Below are 27850 nucleotides of genomic sequence, written 5' to 3' on the forward strand. Positions count from 1 at the left end.
ATGGCTCACCTGAAGCAGACTTTTTCATCTCTTTTCAACTGCTTTAGGGAAACACCATCTCTCTTTTTGGGACTGCTGAGGTGGGACAGCTGCCTAGACACCGATGAAGAGCATGTGAATTTTGCTAGAAGAGATGAACTGAACAGAGCTCACAGCGAGAACAGAGAGGAACCAGATGGACCCCTGAAATTTGAGCTTAATGTTTGTCACCAGGATCCAGAATACAAGTCCCCAGCTCCCTTGCCACATGCTCAGGTCAAACTGATCACCAGCTGGGAAGCAGGATGGAATGTAACAAATGCCATTCAGGTAACCTTTTATTTCCACACTTATTCCACTCATCATTTAAAAAACTGGTCATCACTTAGCCTGCTCTATTTTACTTAGCTGTACCATCATTTTGCTTATTCTAAAAGGTTTCTATGAATTTATTACTCACATATTTGAATCTTTCTGCATAAGATTAGCACTCTGATAAAACAGAGTTCCAAAGAGAAAAATGATACATATGTCATCTGAAGTTTAAAAAGTGTTTAAATTAGGTGGAATTGAAAAGGTGGTGATTGCGCCTGTTTTGGAAGTGCCAACATTATCTTTAATAAGCATATTTGAATTCAGAGATGTTTGATAGAAATGTGAAGTAAACATCTGATAAAAAGAGGATGGTAAGAGCCAGACTGACGTCAGACATAAATTTACTGACATGTAAATTAAACTAGAAATAAATTGAAGCACGAAGCACAAGAAGTGTAATAATACTTGTCAGTGTTAAAGAAAATAGTTAGGTTGAATAGACTGAAAGCATTTGGTCCCAACATTCTGTGTGGAATTTGAGTATCTTTCCAAATCCTTAAATTTAGCATTAAGTGTTTCAGAATCTTTTTCTCACTTTTCATGATTCATTTCCTTACATAATTCTATCATTACCACTAACTTTCTGTCTGACATGGTAAGAAGAAAGCAGCATCCACAGACACATCTAGTCCCAGTAACTGTTGCTTAAACACTTTTTTATGCCACTTTAATTATAGAAAAATAATCTTTCCAGTGTCACACAAGTCTGACTATGCCGATGTACGTTTGTTTACATATCCAGTTCATCCCTCAGCTCTGCAAGGGAGGAGAAAAAAGGACATATTTCTAACCCTGGTGTATTTTCAAACATGAGCACCACCACATGAGAGCCAGTGCAATAACAGGGCACAGTAGCATATCATACTCTGAAAGTGTTCAGCTGTGAATAAAAGTGTGAAGTCCTAAAATACCCCAACTGCATTCTAGTAACACATTTTATCTTCAATCTCCCTCAGCAGCATCTAGTCAGGACAGGAGTCTGGGATGAGAGCCCATTGTCTCTGTGAGTTTTGCATTTGATTTCACCAAAGCCAAGATTTCATTCTGGAAGTCAGTTTTGTCAGTATTTGCTGTATGACCTTTTGGCAAATCACATTCTCTAACCCATTGTTTTCCTTTCTGAAAAACAAAAATAATAATGCCTCTGTAAACATATCAAAGTCCCCAAAAAACCCTAAATGTTTTGTACAAAATTACTGTTAATTATTAATAATATAGCTTTCAATTAAAAAATAGACTGATAATGTATTTTAACACAATCAAATATGCAGTTGTCTATTTAAAATCAGGAAAAATTCAAGCTAACTTATCCAATCAAATCAGTAGCTATGGTCTTAGTCAAAACTCTCAGCATGCTGAGTGTTAATTACCATGGCTCTCATTTGGTCAAATATTTTAGAAACTAGCATTAAAAGAGCAGTTGGCTACAGCCAACTGTGTTGAGGTTTTCTCTAGGGCAGGCTGAAGGTTGCAAAGCCTGGAAACTGCAGTTTTGCTAATAGTATAACCAAAGTGCCCTACTGACACTTTATTAAACTGTGTGCTTGTGGGACCAGGTATGTGAATCTGTGTACACATATTTGTATTATTCCTATTTCCCAATACCCGGGATTGGGAGCAAGTCATTTGGTTTAGAAACAAAGGCAGAGAGCAGAGAAAGGGAAGGGGAAAGGCAGGAGAGGAGAGAGGGGAGAATATTGAATGGGCATCTGTCAGTAGAAAATAACAGTTTGAAGAAATTTCTATGAATAGCTTTGAAAAGAAAGTCAGAGTTGTGAACAGAATGATTAAAACAATCTAAGTGTTCTTGACTGGTGAAGATAATCTTTGATAAAATGACAGTTGTTTTGCCCTACCCAGAGGAAAGGGCAGAAGTGTTTTGCATGACAATTAGAGGTAAACATTTCAGCAGAATTTTTAAGTGTTCTAAACAGTTATTTCAGTGAATTCAATTAGTCTAAAAATGAAATTATTTTGCAATCCAGATTTATTATGGGAACAATTAAATCTTTGGTCTCTGAAATTAAATACAAGGGTTTTCTCACAGTGTTTTAAATATGAGTCTTTTCAAACAAACAAGAAGAGATTTTTATTTTGTTCTTAACTTGAACTGAAAAAATATGCACTTTTGGCGCTGATACTGTATGTGCAAATGATTGCTTCAGACATTTAAGTTTCCAGGGAAACAAGTTTCGTATTTCAGCACTGCACTGGCAAATCAAAACCTGTTTTCAGTTAATCTGGGTAAGGACAGAGACCATAAAGCTGAGTTAATTCAAATGGGAAAATGTACTGCATCATCTGGCAGAGTGATGCAAGTTGCATTTGTTTGTATGTAGCAGTAAAAGGCCAAAATTATTTGTAATGACTTGTACACTGGTGCTGGATAGATAAGCAAAGCAGTAGTCACAAAGAAGAAGGTAGTTAAATTCCAATGGTACAGTATTTCACAGCAGAACCAAAGGACAATAAAGACTATTTATTTGCCAGTCACATGAAGTAGGATTTTTGCAAAGACTATGGAGAAAGCCAAACTAAAAGAAAAAGGCATTCAGTCTATAGTGTCATGAAGGGGCACAAGACAACGAAGAAAAAACAAGCAAGAAAGAGAAGTGAAATAATGGAAAGAAGTGAAAAAATGTTAATCTTACCTATAATTTATACCTGTGTACTTTATAAATGTAATTTATACCATTGTGAGTCGATCTCCACTTAGATCTCAGGAGGGCCTAACAGTGAAAAAGATCAACCGCTTTACCAGAAAGCTTCAAGTGTCTTCCAGTACTATGATGCCTGAACAATCTTTAAAATACAGGCTAATATAATTGCACAACTTTTCTCTGAATGTTTGGTAAAACATGATGTATCAAATCTGGCTGGAAAGCAGCCCAACAGAAAAGGACCTGGGGATGCTGGTCAACAGCAGCGGAACATGAGCCAGCCTGTGCCCAGGTGGCCAAGAAGGCCAATGGAATCCTGGTCTGTATCAACAATAGCGTGGCCAGCAGGACCAGGGCAGTGACTGTCCCTCTGTACTCAGCACTGGGAGGCCACACCTCAACTCCTGTGTTCATTTTTGGGCCCCTCAGTACAAGACAGACATTGAGGTGCTGGAGCATGTCCAGAGAAGGGCAACAGAGCTGGAAAAAGGTCTGGAACACAAGTCCTATGAGGAGCAGCTGAGGGAGCTGGGGCTGTTTAGCCTGGAGAAAAGGAGGCTCAAAGGAGACCTTACGACTTTCTACAATTACGTGAAAGTAAGTCGTAGCCTTGCAGGGGTCGGTCTCTTCACCCAGGCAACCAGTGACAGAATGCAAGGACATAGCTTCAAGCTGTGCCAGGAGAGGTTTAGCCTGAACATTAGGAATTATTTCTTCACTGAAAGGATTGATAAGCATTGGAACAGACTGCCTAAGGAGGTGATGGAATGACTATCCCTGGAGGTGTTCAAGAAATGACTTGCCACAGCACTTAGTGACATGGTCTTGTTGACAGGGTGGTGATGATCTTAGAGGTGTTTTCCAACTAAAATGATTCTGTGAAATCCAACTACACATTCTCTTTGATTCAATGCATCTAATACCTAATGTTGCCAACATTCATATCCTTACTTTTGCAAAAAATTAGGTTGTACAAAGATTAGAAATACCTGCAGCAATGGAAATTTTCTTGTTCCATGATCAGAGTAACACAATATGGTGCTTGACTACTGTCAGTGCTTCCAGGAATAACAATAATGAAATTAGTATTATTAATCATTACTTTTCAATGTATCAATAATAAATTAGCAATTATTTCTGTAGCAATCATAACTATTCTCATTATATTTATATTCTGTGTATTATACATGAGTTTAGAAAAGACTCAAGACTTCAATAATCATAATTTTAAAACCTGAATATCCATATTCCTTTCACTGCATGCCTTTATGACCATATTTCTGTACTGAGTTCCAATTTTAACTTAGGTAACTGCAACTCCTAAATGCTTAACTGGAAAACACACTGATGCTGAGGAACGGAATTAGCAGACATGCCTCCAAAGTATAGAGGCAAACATCTGAGGAGCGTCTAAAAACCCCTCTCTTTAAGCTTTACTGACACAAAATGTAAGCATTTTCCAAATATAAATATGTACATGCTTGTAGTCTTAGAAAATGGATCATTAGATGTGTAACGATATAAATCCTCTCATCCTGAACCTTAAATAATTTAGTCATGTTTGGCTAAATAGCCACTTGGATTTTAACTCCAGCACTTGATCTAAAGTATTTATTTTCCAGACGTGAGAACAAGGGTCAATCCTTTCTTGAGCACAGAGCAGTAATTTCCTTGAATTATATGTTATATATTGAAGCTGAAGGCATATGCATTGAAGCTAAAGTCATACTCTGAACTAAATTACAGACATCTGAGAGAAACTAACTTCTGCATTTCATATCAAGATGTGGTATGGAGAATTGAAGGGAGATGCCCAATGCTGATATCTAACCTAGGACCAGAAAGTAATTCAAGTTTCCAAATGAAATGTCAAAAAATGACAGCACAAAGTAAAATTCCAAGATAGTAGGACTATTGTGGTGCCCATAAAAATTCCACATAGTGAGTATGATTTTAGCTGAAATGTGCCAGCAATACTGGCAAATTTATTTTTCCAAGGCTTGCAACCACAAACCCTTATAGCCAGAACTGCAGACCCAAAAAAAGCCCAGTGAGGGCCGTCTAAATTCCGATCTGTTTTTTCTATGATAGAATGTCACCATTATGCAAGGCAATTGATAAAAGATATATTTTAGGGGAGAAAACTCTGTAACTAGTGTTTGTACCCTGGTTTTCCCTTCTGATTTTCTCTTGAGGGGACAAAAAGATTCCAGACATACGTCACTACTTTGTATAACCTTTTATTTCAGCTCAGACCCTGTGGTAGGCTTCTTTTGTGCACATATTCATATAGTACAGAGAAGGCTGCATTCAGGATATATATCTTCTCTATTCCCAATCCTACTTCTTATCACAAAAGCTTTTTATCAAAAATGTGTTATCCTGCAACAAAGAAATAACATCTAAATCAGAGAAATATCTTTATTTGACATGTAAGCATGGTGCAGCAGACTGATTTTGAGTTAACTAACTGCCATTCCCATAAATCTCATCAGACAATGTACTTTATCAGTCTGCTTTTTCCTTGGTCAGCTGCAAACACTAAAAAATGTTATGAAGACAGAACTCCTAAACACAGGGAAGTGGCTCATCTAAAATGGTTCCAGGAATAAATATTTGGATAATTCTCATGGGATTTAAGTTGCTGTTTAGTAGGTTTTGACTTTTATGTCGTATGTCACATTATTTGGGCAATAACCAGGTGTGAGGGAGGGAGTATTGATGGATTTACGTTAACATATTCTACTGTAACTATTATGGAAACGTTAGGATGTCAAATCAGTTTCCATAGACCCTCCATGTCAGGTTTTCCATCAAGTAGAAACTGTGATATAACATAACTAGTCCACAAAATTATTCCTTGGACATACAGATAGTCCCAACATATGGACTATTGGTTCAGAAAGCACCATACTAGCTCCTGAAGCCCAGAAAAAAGCACATGGGTTACACAAGCAACAGACCAAAGTATTGCAATTCTTTAAGCCTTCTAGGTGTTAAAATGACATATCAAAATATCTGTAGAAGTTAAAGCAGCCTTTAGATCATGCTTGCCCTCACCATGTGTTCAAAATTGCTGTTCTCAACAAATGAGTTAACAAGAGTTACAGGAGGCGTCTCTCTCTCTGTGTCCTTCATAAATGATTCTAATAGTCTCAGTAGTTTGGCTACAACTGATATACTTTATTATATAATTTATTATATTGATCTAATTTAAGCTAATCAGCATATATCTCATATGAGAGGGAAACATTCTAAAATATAATACTCAAAAAACCCATGGAATTTAACATGCAACCTCAGCCTTAAATCTCAGTATCTTGATTACACTGTGTGTAAGATAGATATATTTTTAAATATTTATTCTTAACCAATACTTTATTTTATATCTTGAACAGATTTTTACCTGAGTTTTACAGACATACCTGTCTAATGTTTCATTCTTTTGATAACAGTAGCCAGAATCACTGCTGGGCCTAAAGAAATATGAATAATTCTGTTCAGAACCTCAAATTATAATCTTACATTTCAAGAAAGTATTTATTTGACGCTTGATTTTTAGCAATGACAATTATCTATCATTTCCAACAACTTCAGCAGAAACTCTTCTTGCCTTGTACTTTTGAAATCTGTGTATTTCAGCATCTAAATTTCAAAGCCACCATGTCTTCTTGAGCTTACTCCTAGAAACAGCAGCTTAGTCACTGCAATGCATAGTATACTTATCCTGGGATTGATGTTCAGTTTGTCACAGTCTGGTAAAGAAAGTGCTTGAGAAAATTTGCAAGTGGCTATTTCTTGTAAGTGAGGACTTCTCGTTGACTTTTCAGTTGTCATATAAGTTTGAAAATTGTTTCATCTGGAAAATCTACTACTATTAATCTTTTAGAGCAGCTATTTTATAGATGTGAGTCCTCCTACATGAAGCAGATGGTAATAGAAATTGTGTGCATGTAAAAGGACAAAAGAACTAGGAAGTAAGCATATAGTAGTATGGCAAGTAAACTGGGAGGGACCAGCTCAACTCTTCTCCTTACAGTGGTGCTTTCCACTGGTAATAACGTGAATTTTTTGCATTAATTGGAATCTGCAAGTTGCTCTAGCATGCTGCCAACAGATCTCGTTAGTAAGGACATAGAGTCGTAGAATCACGGAAGATCCCGAGATGAAACGGACCCATAAGGACCCATCATTGGGTCCAATACCTTGCTCCAGCACCTGCAAGGTGCAGTGCGTGGTCCTGCCTTCAACACTGACAGAATTCCTTGGGTGGATGCACTGGAGGAGTCTGTCAGTATTTTAACCATTTTATATCTCACTCAACTTAAGTACATCTCCATCCAAGGGCTTCAAACCCTGCCATTATTCAAAGGCCAGCTACTATCAGTGGTGTTGCTAGAGCTTAATAGACAGTCTGTCAAGTGACAGAGGTATGATTTACATACTCATTTACATATATTTGCAGAAAGGGTGTGTTCATTTCCATTTCTTCCATAACACATATGAAACAAATGGTATGTGTAAGTACCTCAGAAACCTGAACATTGTGCCTCCTCCTCCTCCCAGGCCTCTTTTTATTTCATTTCACCATTAGGAAGCCTTCAAAGCACCCAGGAGATGGCCTGCTCTGGTGGTGTTAATGCCTAAAAAAAGCTCTTGCATTGGTACATAGATAACTTAGAAACACGCACACACAATACACCACTCCTTTTCTTTGCAAGACTTTTTTATAAGGAAAATCTTACCTGCATTAATATATATGGTCATGACCAGCTTCCTCTTCTCTGTACTGCTGTCCCTATCCAGGCACACAACTAATGCTGGCAGTCTCTCCTGAATGTCTGCCTCGTGCCTTCCTCCCTGAGGTCATTGCTTGCACCAGACTCAGGCTCTTGGAGCTCCTACAGACGCAGCTGATAGACACCACATCCTTCCCCCTCGCCTTTGGGAGTGTGGGACTGAGGCAGAGTGTGTTTTCCTGGGCCCGCTCAAGTCCACATCTTATTTAGATCCTGCTGCTGCATACATAAAATATTGGTCTGTCTTTCCAGCAGTCAAGCAGTTAAACAGAGTTCCTAGTCTTTCATCCAGTGTCTGCCCACACCAGAATTCCTTCATTCCCTGTGTGAGTCCTTGTCCTTGCTACCATGCAGGCCTGTCATCTGGCATCATCTTTCAGTCAGGCCTCTTTCTAGAGACTCAGACTAGGTCCCTGTCCTGCTTATTTTTATTGTAAAACCTCACTATTACATAATCTGGTTTACCAATCCACAAGGCTAAAACTGATATGAGCACTTATAATTCCCTGTCTGGGTCACAATAACACACTTTTCCCTAACCTTTCCAAGCTCACCCCATGCATACCCACCTGGAAAGCTGATGCAGTTCCATAACTCATAAGACCACAAGCTTTTGCAAGAAAGTTTTCAACCATCAAATCAAATGTAAGCTGCTCATTTTTTCTATAATAATCTACTATTTTTCTTCCTTCATCTATTGACTTTGGTCTCTCTTTTTCCAGTTACAATTACCATTTTCAATTTGTTAAATACTTAAACAAGCATTCCTATCAACTGATATGAAGATATTCCTCTGATACTCTTAGAAATGTCCTTTTGGTGAAAATTGCAGAGTTATAAGCTACATTGAAACCAGCGTTTCCTCTCTTGACTCACAGTATCTGGTATTGACTCAAGGTTTCCTTGACTCCCCTCTCCACCTGTATTTTTTTCGCGTTATCTTTCCCCTAGATTTTAAATTCTTTGGAGAAGAGAGCATCTCTTTGTGCTTTGTTTGCACATTGCTTTACACAATGGGATTACATTCAAGAACTTCCAGGTGCCCCAATACTGAAAACAATTTTGAAAGTGAGTCTCAAAATGTTTCCTATTTTACAGAAACTCCTTACAAAATAATGATTGTTTAAATGTAGCCTGTGATAAATCAGTTTGACATTTGATTCAGTTTCCCCTCTTTTCTCTATAAGGAATTGATTCTCCTTGCTATTGAGACTCATTGTAGAGGCTGAGCACAAGATAAATCAGCAAAAGAATGTGATAAGAGTACCTTTAGAATATTCAGCCATTAAAATGGGCATTCCATCTTAAAATCCAGATGGCAAAGAAAGAAAATGACAGAAATATGATATCAAAGATAAATGGATAGTGGCGTTATGAAAATTTTACTCTTTGAAACAATAAATGTTGCCAAAAACAAAGTATCAACTAGTCAGCTGCTTGAAAGCAATGATCCCTTTATTCCATGGGAGAACCCAATGTGCCACGACTTGTTGCAGAACAAGGATCTCTGGCTCCCTCAGGTGAAGGGAATAGCTGATGTACTTTCCCACTACACTAAAATCAAATTAATCTACCATACTTTTTGGTGTCATCAATCCCTGCAAGCATTTTTAACAAGCTGAATTAAAACAGATGGTGTAATTTCTCCTTCTCTTTTTTAAATTCATGGTAGGTCATGTGGTATTTAAATACACTGTTATTAGGCAGCTTTGAATTTCTGTATCTGTTATATTTGGCTACTTCATTGTTGTGGTGTTACATTAGACAGCTAACTTTCAAAACAAAGCCCAAATTACCTATTATAATTATTCACCAGCTTTCTGTGACTGAGATCATTTGTATGCCATTGACCAGCTATCACTACTGGAAAACATTCTTCTTAAATATGTTCTTTCTGCCCCTGTTCTTAAACTTATGAGGTATGTAACTTCAGCAAATTTGCTTTAATAAACTGTATTTAGTAATATAACTCCTCCCAGGATAATATTCCTCCCAAGACAGCAAGAACAGAGTGACAGGCAGCAGAAAGTAAAATATTTTGTCAGATGGTATTCCTTTCCTGTTTTTTCTAAACTTCTTTCACTTCCATTAGCAAATTTTCGGAAGGGAGCTCATTTTTTTATGAAGTAAAAGAGTGAGCCCTAGGGTTTGTCAAGCAATAAAAGTTAACAAGCTCAGCACTTGCAAATGCATAGGGGAATTTAATGCTGAAAGTAAGGGACATCTGAATTATTATAATGTGCTGGTAGAATCAGAAAGAGTGATGTTTCTCTAGCAGGCTTTCCACATGGTAAAGTTTCTTCCACACAATCCATAGACAGTTAACCTGCAGTTTACTTCAGTGTATATAATTCCTGACAGCAGTAGATTCACTGAAATGGTACAAGGTCTGTCTGATTGAGCAAATAGAGCTATGTGAGAAAATAAAAAGCCCTAAATACTGATTATACACAGCATTGAATATGATATATTGTAACCTAGTTTTAGCACAGTAAGCTGTATAAAACATTTTACCCCTAAAGCTAAGTAAAAGAAATTGTCTTCTATTTGTATGTCTTCTCCCTCTTCTCCCCACATACACCATGCTTCCTGGAAGGCAATGTTTCTCTGTATTCTTGGCCAGTGGCACTGGTTTTGCCATATGTACAATGCTGTGTTACTAAATAGCTAACAAAAAAATGAAATTTAATATTTACTTCTTGAAAATGTAAACATATGAGTCAAAGTGAAGAAACATTCACTTCAGCTCATACACACAGGCTGCTATCCATTTCAGTTTCTCTTAGTCCATTTCTTGAATTGACACAAATAACGGCACCAGTAGATTATGTTTTATAGTCTTTACAACAAACATTTTTTGTTGGTTTATGTTATCAGTAGCAATGGCAGTTTCAGGCCTTTTCCTTTACTCTACAATATTTCTATTCATGATGTTTTTTATTGCTGTTTCCCCCTCCAGAATCATGTTTGGTTCAGGCTAGTTCCTCCCTGATAAGCAGAGAACATTTTTCTTTTCAATTTTAAAACCCATTCTAATTTAATTATTTCAGACTAAATCTGGCTATTTCAGAAACTGTGTTCTATTGAACCTTGAAAAAAATGTGGATTGAGAATAAGAATTATAAACAATATAGACCCAATATATCTTATTTTTATAAGAAACTTGTTTCTTTTGTTTATAAGAAGTTATCTATTTTTTTCTGTTATAATGACTGTTACTGCTCTCACTTTACTGTCACGCTAGAAGTTGGCACTCAAGTTTATTCTATCTCACTACATTTTGAACCCATTCTCTTGTCTCATTGTCTACATGATTTTTGCAACTCCAAATGACATCTCCTCAGCCACCTTCCCTTGAGGGACTTGAAAATCTCCTTCTAAGCTTTAGTTGGAACCTGGAGTTTAAAATGAATTCTCCAGTCCTGCCCTTGTTGCCTTTACTTGCCTACTGATTTCTTTCACTTTGGCTGGAAAGCCAGCTGCTCTCAGACAGAGCAGTTTCTTTTATACTTTTTGTTGTTGTCATCTCAGGAAAAAAATAAAATACCTGCACAAAACTGTAGGCTTCCCTCTGCCCCTTGGATGGGATTTCAGAGACTCTTTACTATCTCCTAAAATGTGAGGAGCTGCCATTCCACCCTTGAAGGTCTCCTTTCCTATTCAGAAAGGATAATCAGCTGCATAATGCATACTTTCCCTCTAGCTTTCTTCTTATTCCTGTCTTATGCTTAGTTAGGTATTTTTCATATCCAGTCATTTTTCCTCACAGCCTCTTGCCCATCATATTCTCCTACCCCTTGTTTCTGCCTCATACGGTTCACAGTCTTATGTTCTAGTGTTCTGCACTTTACCTGAGGGCACTTTTTTTCCCCTCTTCCTGCCTCCCCCAGTGCAGTTACGTTCCCAAGTTATCCAGCTTCTTGTGCTTCCTTTGCTCTTCCAGGGCCTGCCATTGTCTTGTGGCCTTTGTAAAGGAATTCACTTGACTCTACAGATGACAGAGAGAGACACAGGAATCTCTGATGGAGATTCACAAAATCTAAAACAAGTGCCCTGCACTGTGGAAACAAGTAGTCATATGGTGATCCTTATTTCTATCCATCCTTTCTGGAGCTACCGGACCCCTTCCAATTCAGATATTCTGTGATTCTGTCATTAGCTTAACTTTTTGCTGTGTTTAGGTAAGAAAAGTAAGGAATCCTGTTCCTAGTAAGAGGACATCAAAGCAAGGTAGATTTGTCATGTGTGTCTCTTCTGCTACTGTGTGCACTCATTCATTGAACATCTGTTTTAGACAGCGGTTGGGTGAGATTAGCCCAATTCATAGATGCTAAGAAGAGATAATTTCCTTGGGTACCAAAGAGAGTAAAGAAAGTAGTCACTTTAGTAACTTCAGTTACAGGCACTGAGTTTTCACCTAAAATTCATTAATTACACCTTGTGAATAAATTTCAATTTTGCTAAAAATTTGAATGTAAGAAATGAAAATTATTTAGGAGAAAGGAACAAAAATCAAATGCAGCCTTGAAATTAATTTCTCAAACATGAGATCACTACAGATTTCAGCACCAAAGTAGGAACAAAGGAGAGATTCAATAGAGCTGAGAAGTTTTCTCTGCACTATGAGAATGACTCAGGTTAAGAACAGAAAAGAAAACTCTTTTTTCAAATATACAAACTTTTACAGCAATTGCTTAGCTAACTGTTTTAATAATGAAAGAAATGCTTTTATTTCAATCCATACAGACAGTTTTTGTATGTAAAAGTTAAGAATAAACCTGAGGTCTTCATCAAGGAACAAAAATAATCAAGGTCCCCAGTTTCTTCCCTCAGTTCCTCTCCAGTGCAATTGCAGACTAAGAAAATAAATAAATAAATAAATAAATAAATAAGAAAGAGGAAAATAAAACAAAACAGACAACACAGAAAAGGAATATTACTTATTTTATAACTCCAGTCTTTTTTTTCCTTGGCCCGTAGAGGTCAAGGACCTCTACCACAGTCTGTACAACAGAATGAGAAATACCTCCACAAGTAGTAATACTTCAAGTATTTTACATCTAGAGACTTTAAAAAGATGTTTTCAATGAGCATTTTATACATTATATGCCTGGTTTCACAATGTAGAACCATATTCAATTTTTTTTTAATTTAAATGAGAGTTTACCTAACTTTGCTTTTATGATGAGTGCTCAGAGCATGCAATAAAACCCATTCACATTTCTTTTCTGACCTTTATTTTTTTCTCTTTGTTATTAATTATGCATATTTGGGAATGTTTGTCTAATCTACTTGAAATTAAGGGAATTATTCTACTTTGTTAAACATTAAGAATGATGTGGTCTTTTATGACATTATGGGACAGAGACACCTCCATTATCAGAATTCATTTGCAACCTCAACTTTATTTGTATCTGTGCATGATGAATTATCAGGCTGTAAAATCAGTTGCTGCTTCTTTTATCCTAAAGGTAGAAGCCTCCAGGGGTGCCACTGAAGTTTAAGTGAGGTTAAGAGAGGAAAAGCAGTAGAAATTTGTGTCTATACCCAGCCTAATGGTAAACCAGCATTTTTTTCTCACGTATTCCAGAGGAATAGAGTATGGTACTCTGTATCATTTTAGTGATTCCTGCAGACCAAACATAATAGCATACCACTATTTATGTCTTTCATCTAGACAATTAACTATATTCTCCCCAGGCTGTGCTCTGGGACAAATTTCCCCTTTATATGCTGAAGTCTAGGAGTCATTACAGCTTGAGTAAGAGTCCACCTAAATTTGGTGGTTAGGTCTGTACTGAGGAAAGAACAGGATAATATCTGCCAGGGGAGATATGTCACCTTTTATTCATGACAAATCCTATGCTGGTGTTCAGAAAATACAACTCAGCTTCTATAAGATGTAACCTGTCTTCCTTTTCAGCTCTCAGAGGTGCATAAGGTTTTTTTCCAATGCAAAGTTCTTTGCAGTATGGTGTTGTTTTCTTCCATTTCCACTTCAGCATTACTTGTTAAAAGTGACAAGAACTGTGGCTTGTCCCATCCAGGCAGCATTCAAGAAAAGCTCCTAATGAGCCAAATGCTTTCTCACAGCCTGAGTTTGAACTTTCTATGCACTTGAATTCTTCCTTTTGTTATGTCAGTGCACGCTCAAATAAAGTTATTTGACTCCCCACTGCTTTGCTTTGCTTGTATTCTCCCAAAGCCCCCCTCTGCTTCCCCTCAAGCTCTTTTGGCCATACATTCATGGAACTCACTTGCATGTTGCTGTGCTGGATGTTTGGATCACTTGCCTGCCTTCAGGTGAAATCCTGGGCTATAATGAGTGAAATAGGTAAGCAGCCAGGGAGTCTATGTTGCTCACCAAAACTAACTTTCAGAATAATGTTTGTTTTAGTTTCAACTGACTTACTTTTTTTATCTCTTTTTCCTCTCTGATGCATAACACATAATAAGAACCCTCATTCTCCTATGAAAGGATGCTTTCTCCTTTGGGACCAAGCAAAAAAATGTTTTCTTAAAAGGTAATTTGCTTGGGAGATTTTCTTTGTGTGATTCAGTTCATTCTTGCAGAGAGCTCTGGATTTATGCAAACTAACGTTTTCCATCAAACCATGAGGAATTAAGAATCAAGCATATTTCAGTTTGGGGACAAATATTTAAACCAATAGCAAAGCCAATGGGATCAGATTTCACATTTAGTAGCAGCAATTTTTTTTCTTTGTTTTCCCAGACATTTTCTTTCCTCTGTTCACTTTTCTTATCTTTAGGAGATTCTTAAGACTAATATATCCACTAAAAGGAGAAAAAAAGTCAGTGGCTTCTGTCAGTCAAATGGACAGATACATTCTGCTGTGCAGACCATGCAGCTTCTTTACCTGCTTAACTTATCACAGTATCTTCTGAGCAGTCTATATCTGCCTTATCATCTACTTATGGTACCTGAAGGATTGACAGGTAAGCACTTCTAAAGTTTCTTTCAGTATATAAGGCAATTGAAGGCATTAATCACAGAATAAACACCTTAGTCACTCTTGTCCCTGCAGCTGAAAGAGGCTGGCACTGGCAGAGAGAAAGAATAAGAAAAATCAGGAAAAACAAGATTGCTGGGGTCTAATACAACCATCCCTGAAGTTAAAGGAAGATTTTTCACTGACATTAGAGGAGATGGATCTGCTGCTAAGGTCAGACAGGCCATAGACAATATCTGAAGTTTTCCACAGAACAGCTCATTGTATTTTTGAATTCAAACTCAGCTGAGCTGTGAACAAACTGTGAAGTGAGAGGGAAAGTAGATGAATTCTTTTCCTGAAATCTATAGAGCAGTGCCAGGAGTTTGGGTAGCCAGCCAGGGAAATGGAAATTCTTACTGCTGAGAAGTAATAGGATATAACTGATATTGCAAATACGTGATGGGATGATCTATGCACCTGGAATTTAAAAGTTATTAGATAAAACATGTTTACCTAAAAAGAACAGGCAAAAGAAATGAGGGTGGCACTCTATGTTAGAGAGATGATTATCTGTGTTAGAGCTATTGTCTGGAAAGAAAAATTGTACTGTTCTTGGTGACTTCAGTTTTAAAGACCTACGGTAGGCGTCCTATGCAGTATGTAGTAAAACACCATTGAAGTTTCTAAAAATTACAGATGGTAATTATCTAACACAAAAAGTATTGAACCTAGCATAAGATAATTCTACTTTGAGCCTCATTACATTGGATAAAAGGGAACAAATTGGAGGATCTAATTACATTAATTATGGGAAAACAGAGTACTTCATACCTCAAAAGTGAATTTTTCAAACCTGGAGAAAATTATGAGAGATAATTCATTAGGAAGAATAAATACGGACAACCCATTGTGAAAGAAACTTTAAAGTTGTTTAACAAGAATTTTTGAGATGTCCAGAAGGCACACCTCATAATTAAGAAACAGTATACCAATGTGTTAATACCCCTCCTACTTCAGGAGTTAAGTGAATGTATCAATTAAAAAATTTTTAAGTATATGTATATAGCAAAAGGGAGAAATAAAAGGTGAGAGTAATAACTATATGTTACAAACAGTAGCAAAGAGAGGAAAAAATGGATCTCCCAGTAAACAGGACAACAAGAAAACAGTTTTTAGGAATTAGTAAAAAAAGAGGCTAGGTTTAGTGTAAAAATTCAAAACAGAAATACTAACTGTGGCAAAAATTAAGTATAAATGGAAGTGTGTGTCTATCTATGTGACTATGTATGCTTGTCTGAAAGTACCAGGAAAAACAGCAGAACAAAGTTAAAAAGGAAGGTCTGCATTAACTGCTACAGAGCAGCATATAAGTGATTTCATTTAAAAGGAGAGGTAGAAAAACTCACCTATAACTAAGTGTTAAGGGAACCAAGTAGAAGAAGGTATTTATAAAACATGCAGATAAGATAAACACTTCTGTGAAAGCCAGGAATTTTGCCTAATATTTATGAGGGATGAGACAAAATAATGAGGCAAAATATCTAAAACTGCATCTGTTCCAGAAGAGTATAGGAGGTAAATCAAAAATCTGTTTGTCATCACTAATCAAGATGAACACCAGAGACATAATGAGCACTGGGCTGATGGCATCTCTTGTCCCCCTTGCTGCACACAAATGATCCTGGCCAAGTCAGGGAGACACAGGCACCAGAATATGTGGATGTAAGTGTGGGAAAAATTAACTTAGAGATTTTCTCATGTAAGAACACCTTAATCTTCTCTGAGATCACTCACTGAATTTTGCAACAGTGATTTCCTACTTTAGTAGAAGGAGGTTCTAAGACTCTTCTTAATTCTAAAAAAATAGATGCAGCTGTTCATAAGTAGTTCCTGTAGAGAACCAGGAGGACCTGCTCATAGCACAGGAGAAGATTGTGCCATTTTGTAATTTTTCAGGATATGCATTATGCTATTCTGCATAAGACATTTAAATGTTATGTCTCAGAGTTTCTACACTGTGTGCACACACTCCATGCTCAGCATGGACATCGCTGAAAGGAAATTCATCTCAGCTCTGCTAATGGCCTATTGTAAGATAGGTGTGAATTTTAAATTGATGTGTCTAATTTTTCCAAGCTTAGACTTGGACAATTAACTATGAGATAACCTCAACTATTATTTAAAATGGATGTTGAAATGGATCTCAATAGTATTTTGAAGGCAGAATGCCCAGCAAGTTTTCACTTGGGAGGCATAACAAAAGACACATCTGACCAGGTAATATTCTTATTCAATTACTACCACATGTGGACTCTTCAAGAGATTGTGGATATCATCCCAATATTTTAAAAACCCGATAAATCCTGACTAGTGAAACCTGGCAACAATGCTGAGAAAGAATGTAATTGTTGCTACAGTTTTTAATTGATAGAGAATAAAAAGCTAGAAATATAATTAGTGTCAATCATTATGTTTCTGGAGAAAGAGTTCTTACAGTCCTTATTAAACACACTTCAAATTATTCTTTTATGACATTGTAATTTAGTCAGTGAAAGATAAATAATATATTTACATTTTTAAAAGGAATTTTGACACATTAATATACAACATGCTGATTTAAAAATTAGTGCAACCACAGAGTACATCTTAAATGGATTAACAACTGCCTAAGTGACAGGTTCCAAAAAAGTAACTGTCAATGTGGACATATTGTCAAATGAATGAGTTTCTAGTAGTGTTTAGGAGGTTACCTGGTAGAATGATCAGCATCTGGTCCAGTATTATTCAATGTAGTCAACAGTGGTTTGGAAGAAGATGCAAAATCACTGATGATCATGGTGGTGACTGAGAAAGGAAGACCATGGAGGTCAACAAGCAAGTAGCTTTCTTATCATGGCATGAGATTAAGGGATGTGCTATGTTTTTAAATTTATATTAATAAAGTTCCTTCTTTGTATAAATACCACAGCAACCAAGGCTTGCATCTCTTTGGGAAAATTATGTATTTCAAATAGCAACAAATGTTAAACAGCATAATTAAATATTTTGTGGAATTATACTGAAAAGCAGGGATCTTGAATTTATCTCCCTACTCTTCCAAGATGATTCATGTAGGATGCTTTCCAGTATAGTTTCTATGTCTAACCCATGTTCATGCAAGGTATCAAATGCATAGTTGGGGAAAATAGTCAAACTCAAATGAACCATTCCAGTGGAGTAACTACACTCCACTGAGTGGAGTGAGAAAGGCAATCAGAGCTAATTTGGAAGTCTGGCATATCAGCATGTATTCTGCATATAGGAGAGCTGTCCTAAGGGAATAATTTTCAGTTAAATTCTTCTTCATTTCTTAATTTATTTTTCCATATTATTAAATCTTAAGGTGAAATAATTTTCTCTGTCTCTGTCTTGATTTTTAGCACTTCTTTTGACTCCATTTAATTTTATTGTCTTTTGGCATGCCTCAACTCTGGCCATGATTTGACCTTCTTTACTTTTTAATTACTTTTCAGTTTGCTTTTTTTTTTCAAAATGTCATATTTCAGGTTAAAACAACCTATGAAACAAAATATTTTACTTGGGACTAAAAGCTTTAAAACTGAATATGAAGGAATTTTGATATTTTTCTCTGACTGTCTGTCCATGCTCACTTTTCAATTTTTTTAAACACATTTTATTCCTTGGGGAGATGCTTGTCCTGAGGTGAAGGAGTGTGATAGCCGTATGATAGCAAAAAGCCCATTTTTTTATTCAGCACTGAATCAGATGTCAGCTATTTTTAAATAAGAAGCCAGCCTTGCTGGTGTGGGAAACACACACATGTAGTTCAAAGAGTGTAGTCAAACCATCAGCAAAGTGTTTTAATGTGCAGATGTAGAATGGAATTCCTGTTCTGCTTGTTTTTTTGAAAAACCAATTGTAGGTGGATTGGTGATTCCTGGTGACACCTGTCGTACCTGGATGCTTCTGCTTGGGAGTATTCTGACAAGGCAAACAGCTTCTAGCTGATTCCGACCTTTTCTTACCTGCCCTTTCTGCTCTTCTCCTTGCTATTTCTCCAAAGGCTGGTCACCAGCTGAGCCCTCAGTTCTTTGTCCCGCCTTGGCCCAGCTGCCCACGGCTGTCTGCTCTGGGTGTTTGACCAGGACCTCCGTCCAGACACACTGACTGACACAGAACAGTGCACTTCCATCCTCAGTCTAGGGTGAAAATACCCAAGTCTTGCAAATGTCGTGGGACGCAAGGGAAGATGCAACCCGCTGGGCAAGTTTGGGCTCTCTTCTCACCCAGGGTGGATGGAGTGATGGTAAATAACACAACCACTCAAGATGCTCCATGGCAGAGGATAGTTTCAAAAACTCCACCTCCTCTGTCCCCAGATGTGTGAGTGCTTTTTCCCTGTGATATTCTATTCCATGAACAGATCACCTTAAAGCAGCAAATTTGAGCTAACACATTTGACTTTGCTCTAGAACAGTTGGAAATAAAGCCACTCAGACTAGAACACTTCCCAGACAGAATGCTGAAACTAAGAGTTATGAGGCAATTTAGGGAACAGTTCCTTTTGCTGCTCATTTTTTAACTGATGCCTCACAGCTAAGGCTGTCTGTGCCATAATTTGGACATGAGACACAGGATCAGAAGATTCAATAAACACAAGTGCTGGGACCAGGCTGGACGAAATGTGCAATGAGAAATGGTGCAAGAATTACCTGAGTCCCTTTTTCCACTAGCAAGGAACCATTGAAATTTTGTCATGCTCTATCTGCATTCTCTGTGCACTCACCTCTCATGAAAGGGGCACAAAAGGCACCTTCATCAACATCCATGAAAGGATTTCTTTATGGAGGATGAATTTTCCACGTAAAAGTCACTTTTAGGAATAATCTAAAGTTGCTGAGCAGCTGCAAGCCAGAGAATACAGACTGGTGCCTGTTATATTACATCGACAGTAAAACAATTTATTAAAAATATCTCTTTTTTTAGCTAAATTATTTAAACTTGATAATGTTCTTGATAATTGTCCTAACAGAAAGTATTGCTTTTGGAAAGGTAAGAACTGGAGAGCAGGTACAAAATTAATTTTGAAGCCTGGAAGTTTACATTTGTTCTTTGAGTTCTGGTGACCATCAATTACAGTTTTGGTTATTTTGTAGAATTTTGTTATTACTATTCTTTTATTTTAAATAGAAAAAAAAGTTCCTGGAAAGGCAGAAAAAGCATTGTTCTTTCACCACAGACATAGTTACTGTATTGGCATGGTCAGTGTTTTCTCATTTCTCTCCACTAAACATGCTCTATATTCAAAAAGCTGTAAAACCAGTTATGTCCACAATGTTTGCTTTCTATTAGTAATTGAGACCTGAAGTTTACAAACTCTGGAAAAAAAGATGTCAAAGACATAAGCTGAAAGAAATACTTAGAGTTTCTATAGAAATGTTCAATTTAGAAATTCTAAACTCTAAACTTTGGAGCAGACAACCATACATAATTTTAAGAAAAAATATATATAGGCAAAAGTGGGTTTATTTAATAAGGTCTGAATTCACAAAATGAAAAAAAAATTCAACCCAAAAAAACCCACCTCTATCATCCTGTGGTCTGTGTTAGCTACTGAATTAAACTATTTGGTATAAACAACAGCAAGGAGATGTTAGAGGTCAGAATTACGTTATGCTCTGATTAAACTGACAATTACGCATGGAAAAGCAGACACCTGTGGGAAGGACTGTAAATGGCTGTGATAAGGTCTCTCAAAGTCTTCTGCTTTGGTTTATGCTGAGGCTGGTCATCCTTAACAGATTGAATTCAGCAGGGGAGAAGCCATTGTGTGGGTAAGGCCTATGCTGACACTTACCTGCAGGTTAATTATACAGTGACCCTTTGGGTCAACAGATACAGTTTGAACTCCCGTTGCAGATTAGGCAGCAAAATAATACTGTGAGTATGGAACAAATGAGATAAGCTTGATACAAACTGCAAGGAACTGAGAAAACATCATTGTTCTTATGTTAGTATGGAAGACAACTCTGTGGCTTTATCTTTTTGATTTTTGCATAGACTTGGTTTATTTGTGGTGTTTTTAAACTCAATCTGTTATGTAAATGTTCTCCAAGGATTGTTTTCGTAGAAAGGAAATCAAATTCACTTCTTTAGGCAGCTATCTAACTTCCCAGTCAGTGAAAGCCATGATTAAAAATGGCATCATATCAAAAGCTGTTACATGTGTGCTACCTGCAGCCTGGCTGCAGCCAGATATCTAATCTTTTTAAGAAAGTAGACTGCTTGATGGCAAAAATGGTAGAATTTTGAACACTTATGTGAAGTTCATATACAAAATAAATGCTAATTACACTGCAAGGTAATTGGGTCATGAGACCAGTATTAGAATGGAGACATTGAGAGGAGAGATTTGGGTGACTAAGTACCACAAGCTGTGTAGTTGAATGTGCCAGCTCCTAAATGAAACGGCATCTGCGACTTATACAAAACCAATGCTGTAAATGAAGTCATGGAAAACAACCAAAAAAGATATCTGGCCAATGACTTTATTATTATTTCAGTAATAATAACTGAGCTACTTCTGTTTCAACACATAAAGGCATAGACCTTTCTAGCTGAAATATATTAGTGCATATATTTAATTCTTTTGGCTCAAATCCAATTGAAAGCTGAAAATACCTGCTTCTAGAGTGAAGCCTGGTGAATTAGACAACATTGCTCTTTCATATGATAGGTACTCTATTTTTCTCATTGGCTTAGAGAAAAAACACTCCTCTAATTTAAGGACTTTTTTCTTTCCTGATTGATGGTCATCCCACAGTCTGCCCAAAAAGAACTGCTATTTTGTGTCTGGAAGAGGAGAAGACTACTTTTTATATGTTGATGATTATTTAGTGTTTTAAAAAATGCCTCTCTTCAGAGCCCTCTTTATGAATCACGCTTGGGAGTACTTGAATCACATGGAAGTGGGATGCTAGGTATAAGCCCTACAAAGCTGAGACAGGCACCTGACTTCTTGATGACCTCTATCAGAGATGAGCTCTTAGACTGCTTTCACAGAAACTGTCTGATAGCCATAAAACCAGAGAAAGTTCATGGAAAACACCTAAGGAAGAAGTATGCCTGAAACTCTGGTCCCCCACATGGCCTCATGGTCATGATTGTGCATGGTAAAGTCTAAGATTAAGATTTATACCATTAAACTCACCTCTTCTGTTTTGGCTCCTGAAAGTCAACAGCACTACCCACTCAGGAAGTGAGGGAAGTGTGGGTTGCCCCTTCTGTGGAGAGACCTGTCTCTGTTGGGGGTTCATAGGTTTTGCAAAGCAGATAGGGTTGCTCAGGTTTGGTTAGAAATAAAATCTAAGTGTGTGTGGTCCAAATCAACTCCTTCTGTCAGGCCAGAATAAAAAGCATGAGCAAAAATACTCAGATTTCATCATGTGATGGGATGCAGTAAAAATATTGAAGTGAAAATTTCTGCAGAACTAGTTGTTTTTCTGCAGGAATGTGTTTTGTTTCCTCCTTACCTTTCTTCAGTTGTCATGAATAAAAATGCCTGACCAGTGTGACTCGTGCAAGTCCGAATTTCAGGTTTGTAACATAAAAAGAGAAATGTCATAGAAGCATCTTTCTTAAATTGGATGTTTTTATTAATAACTAATTTTCAAGGGCTGTGTTGGTTTTCTGCTGATGAAAATGAAACTACATAAAAGTGTAATTTGTCCCTTAATAGAGAGAAGAAAGAGGGAAAAAGACAAAGAAGTGCTCATAGTGTTCTGTGAAAAGTAAAATTCCTTCTTTTTTTATCAGATAAAACAAGTAAAACTGTGTTCTTTTCAAAAACTGTTTAGTGAAAAAAAAAAAGTTTTTATATGTTTTGCATGTATTTTTAAACACCTAAAGAAGTTTGCACAGTGTAGAATCTCAGCAGTGAGAACAACGATTTTAGCAGCGGACTTAGCAAGAGCAAAGGCCACATGAGGCAGAAGCTGTGGAGGAAGCACAAGCATAGTCTGATGCACTCTAATGCCATTTTCTCTCCAGAGGTCTGTTAAAAATCCTTAGACTGAAGAGAATTGTCATTACTGAATCTATCTACACTGCTGTTCTTAATTGGAGTGAAACGTGTACAGATGATGCCAGAGATGCTTAATTTTACTGATACTGAACCTGTTTCATTAATATGCATGTTGACTGAATAACTAACTATGAACCTTCTAAAATGTGCTTCTAATCACATCAGCGTTAAATATTAACTAGAAAGCTGACTCTGTCATTCAGTCACATTTTCATTTTCCCAGCTTATCATTATGTGGGTGTTGATAGAAGTAGTTACTTTTGCTGGTAATTTCGTTTATCATAAATAAACACATTTCTCATGGTTGTTATTTACTTAGCAGAATGGAGCAGTCCTTACACCGTGCAGCTGGGTGAAAGCAACGTTCAATGGAGGACAGGTTTGGGGTGCAACTTCTAGTAAACATTTTGCCTCAGGGATTTTGTGCTATCTCTCTCTCTTTTTCCTCTTCAGGGAATATTTGTCCTAGGATTGCCGTATGCTCTCCTCCACAGTGGATACAGTGGTCTACTTCTCATTGTCTTGGCTGCAGCATTATGCTGTTACACAGGCAAAATTCTAATTGCTTGCTTGTATGAAGAAAATGAAGATGGGCAACTGATACGAGTGAGAGACACGTATGAAGATATTGCAAATGCCTGCTGCAAAAAGTTGTCTCCCAGTCTAGGTGGCATAGTTGTCAATGTGACCCAAGTGGTGGAACTGCTCATGACATGTGTTTTGTATCTGGTTGTTAGTGGGAACTTGCTGTCTCATAGTTTTCCATATGTACCAGTGACTGAGAAAACTTGGTCTGTAATTGCATTTGTTACTCTCTTGCCTTGTGTATTTATCAGAACTCTCAAAATTGTTTCCAAACTCAGCCAGCTTTGCTCTTTGGTTCATTTTGTTATCATCCTTGTAGTGATAACTTACTGTCTCACACAAATACATCAGTGGTCCTGGGCAAAATTCAGACTCTCCCTTGAGTTTGAGGACTTCTTGGTCTCTGTAGGGGTGATCATCTTCAGTTACACTTCACAAATATTTCTTCCCACACTTGAAGGTAACATGAAAAACCCAGGGGAATTTAGGTGTATGCTAAATTGGACTCACTTTTTTGCCTGTATCTTGAAAACAGCCTTTGCACTGACTGCTTTCTTGACCTGGGGTGAAAAGACAAAGGAAGTTATTACTGACAACCTGCCATCATTTTTTGAAACCCTAGTGAATTTATGTCTCTTAACCAAGGCTTTTCTTTCTTACCCTTTGCCCTTTTTTGCAGCCACAGAAATTGTGTGTTCTTGTATTTCCAAAGGTAACCATTCCAATTACAAATCTCCACTACTTGCTCTGGCTGTAAGAGGCTCATTTCTCTTGTTAACTCTGTTGATGTCCATGTTCACACCACATTTTGCCCTGTTGATGGGTTTGTCAGGCAGTGTAACCGGTGCTGCTATGACTTTTCTTCTTCCTTCTCTCTTCCATTTAAAACTTAAATGGAAAAAACTGTCCTTCTTAGAGAAATGTGCAGATATCTCTGTTTTTATTTTGGGCTTCCTTTGTAGCCTTGCAGGCATAGTTTGCTCAATAAAAGGGCTGCTTGAAGTATTTGGAGGAGTGTAAAATATTTCCTGAATGACAAATAAGGATCAAATCTTATAAATGCTTTCATCCTGTTAGTCAGTATATATGAGATTTTGTCACTAGGTAGAATTAAGCATATGCTTAAATGTTTGCAGATTCAAGTCTTTAACTAGAAAATTATGTGGCTCTAAGCAATCTGGAAAATAACATTCATAGCCAAAAAGTACAAAATCAGGCCTCTTTAAAACATTGAGAAGAAAGGTGTTGGAGATGGCTTAGCATAAAAATAATTGTAAGTAATCCTACATAGTTTTAGCCATACATGACATGCACATCCTGAAATTACTACTGCAAGGGATTCCACCAATTTAGCCAGAAGGTTCATAGGGTTAGATACTGTTCAGTCTCAAAGCTATCAAAGCTAGCTTACGGGATGTAACTTGGAGAGGTCTATTATTGAAAATGGATGAAATATTATTTCACCTCATTGGCAAACTGCAATTCAACATGTGAACAGAACAAATTAGTGAATTTTGGTTTTTATGTAAGACAAATTCTACTACTTGTTTTTTAAATGAATAGGCAAAAAGAGAGCTCAGTTTAAAACAGCTTTGAAAGTGTGCTTTTATCACAACTTCAAATGGGAATACAGTCAAAGGCGCATTCTAACAGTTCAAAGTCTCGGAAAAGAGAATTTTTTCTGAAATAAGCTATAGCCAGTGACTGCAGCTTTTCTGCAAGTCTACCTCCTAAGATTCACGTCTCTGCAATGCAGCTACTCTATTGGTTGAGTGACTAGAAGTCTCGCTGGTAGCATGAAAAAGTTAACATGCAGTTCACTTTCCCTCTTAGGCAGGAAATTTCTTAGATCTGTGTATTTTATCTGATTCTATTAAAAGCTCAATGAAGTAAATCAAGTTCAATAAACAGACACAGTTAACTTCCGGTACAATTTGGTAGATCTTTAGCTTTAAAAGATATTGGATTAATAAAAAATCAGCATTGCAATGTATTTCACATTAGTGATAAAACATTATGACAAGAAGTGTCAGAGTGCTCTAATGAATACATATTATCTTATCATACTAAATCTCTGTTATAAAACATAATTAAAGTAATTAATTCAAAGAAGAAAGTGTGTGTTTTTATTATGAACAATTTCACACAACCTTGTACTGTGTCATATGGAAAAGTCTTTGTACATCAGCGTAAGACTGGGTGACAAAGAGCCCAGCACTATCTGCTTAACTGAGCTATTTTTGCTATGTAGTGTCTCAGCATTAATGCTTCTGTCCTGCGTGAGCAACAGTTGCCTCTCAAGGCTAATTTGCTGAATGATAAATAACATGCAACTAAACTAAAGGGAGGAATTCTGGAAAGCCTTGTATGTCACTCTGTTCCTTTCTTGTCTACTAATGTACGCCTGTCATGTGGAATAGCGATGAAACGTTTATTAAAATAAATTGCATTACTACAACATTATCAAGAAAACTGTGGAAATAGCTAGTATCTTAGAATTTTATTACTTATTTGGTGCAATGGGTCAAATTCTGCACTCAAATCCTCAACAATTTTAATGATATTTGATAAAATTTGTGCTGGAACAAATAAGAGACTTTTTATTTTTATGTAAAATGTCAAAAATACATTGTTCATTGAAAGGGTTGAAAGCTTATTATTACTGCTATGACACAGTCAGAAAGATATTATTACTTGGATGATATTAATCAAAGGATATCATTACTTTCTGAGTGGAGGAGCTTCACAGATAAACAAACACACAGGAACAGTATTTGTTCTGTTTATCCTGTATACATCTCTAAGGACAGAGGGAGGTTGTCCAAAGAGTTTTGTAAAAAGTCTTTCAGATACTTTGCTTAAGAACTCTCCAAAAAAATCTCTTTTCCAATCTCCTACTTTTATTTAATGTGCTTTGTCTCTAACTCTTCAGAAAATCTTGGGATTCCCTCAGTGCATTTGCTGTTGGGAAAACCTTGAAAACCAATATAAGCAATTTATTTTGTGGCAATTTTAGGAATTCCCTAGTTCATCACTGTGATTCAAAATTGGCTTTAGCTGTACTTTCTTCTCTTAGCCTTTTCAAGAAGTCAGTGCCCAGTCCTTTCAAGTCAAAGATGGTTATTCCCCATTTAATCATGCTCCCTCTTATATAAGGTCTTTCCTACAAGGATAAATGCTTCCTGCTTTGTAACATATGTACTGTTATTGTCCTTATTTAATCATTTATGTAATTTCTGTTAACATCAGGGAACAGCAAGGGCTATGATTAACAAGTCAATACAACTGTAAATGCACAAAAGTGAAAGTCATCCAAGTGCAAGGCCTCAAGAAGTCACTTACAAAAGCCACTAGATTAAGAGAGAAAGCATAGTTCAAGACTTTTTGTGGCCAACACTCAGCAATTTTGATGTGTGCCATTGTTGTGGGACACAGCATATGTATGAGCTTTGCTTTAAAGCCATGCCCAGACATCTTGATGAGAGACTGCCTTCTGGGGTCAAGTAAGTGAACCTCCCAGTTTGGAAAGGCAGAGATGCATATACATACCCTACAGACCAAGCCTGAATCTGGTTCTCAGCACATGATGAAGACAAATATTCGTGATGTAAGGCTAACTCACTGGATTTCATTTCCTAAAACACACAACTGCATCTTTTTAGATATAAACTTATTTCTGAACATTTCCCAATGGCAAAATTCTATTAAAAGGGCACATAAAATAATTGCAACTTTCTATATTAGACATTAAAATACCATCTATAGAATATGTTTAGAGAATCTGGAAAGGTGGCGTTACTATAAATTATGAACCAAGAGGATCTGCATTTATCTAAGTAATGACTGCTTGGAATTTTTGTCCCTAAATTTATACTACCAATCATTAGAATAACTGAAACTAGGGAACTAAAAGGCTGACTAAATATTAGTATATTATTTTGGCCACTCCTGGATTATTCATTGTAATATGATGGTGCTTTATCAAAATTAATTCTGAAAGCAAACAACTGACAGTAGTGAACATGAAGAAAATGGTATAGAACAAATTTTGTGCTGAAATAAAGCATTTTCAAACACTCTTGCTTCATTTGTTCTGTCAGTAGAAGTATGAGTAAAGGAACCTGCTTCCTTTCAGCAGCATCACAGGCATTGCCCAAAATGCTTCTCCCATTTTGTAGGGAACACCAAACACTGCATTCCTAGTTCTGACAGTAGTCGTGCAGATTTAAGTCAACCAGATTACCCTAAAATTAAAATATAGGCTCAGCTAAGTTATCTTAGGAATTTCAAGTGTTTATTTATTAAGGCTTTTCAAAGCTTAAATCTGAAATTAGACCGAAAACCTTGCTCTACTGACTCAGTGGGAGAACAATAATTTACTTATGTGGAACAATGCTCTAGCCTCTGTGGTCCATT

General features: G+C 36.8%; 1 protein-coding gene across 1 annotated transcript; it reads left to right on the plus strand.

The window, feature by feature from the left end:
- Positions 1-27850, plus strand: LOC104693986 (vesicular inhibitory amino acid transporter-like). The gene is made up of 3 exons (XM_039568588.1): positions 1-309; positions 19799-19818; positions 23266-27850. The coding sequence occupies exons 1-3, from the start codon at positions 1-3 to the stop codon at positions 24452-24454; spliced, it is 1518 nt and encodes a 505-aa protein (XP_039424522.1). The 3' UTR covers positions 24455-27850.

Source organism: Corvus cornix, chromosome 3, assembly GCF_000738735.6.
Source record: "Corvus cornix cornix isolate S_Up_H32 chromosome 3, ASM73873v5, whole genome shotgun sequence".
Classification (NCBI taxonomy): domain Eukaryota; kingdom Metazoa; phylum Chordata; class Aves; order Passeriformes; family Corvidae; genus Corvus; species Corvus cornix.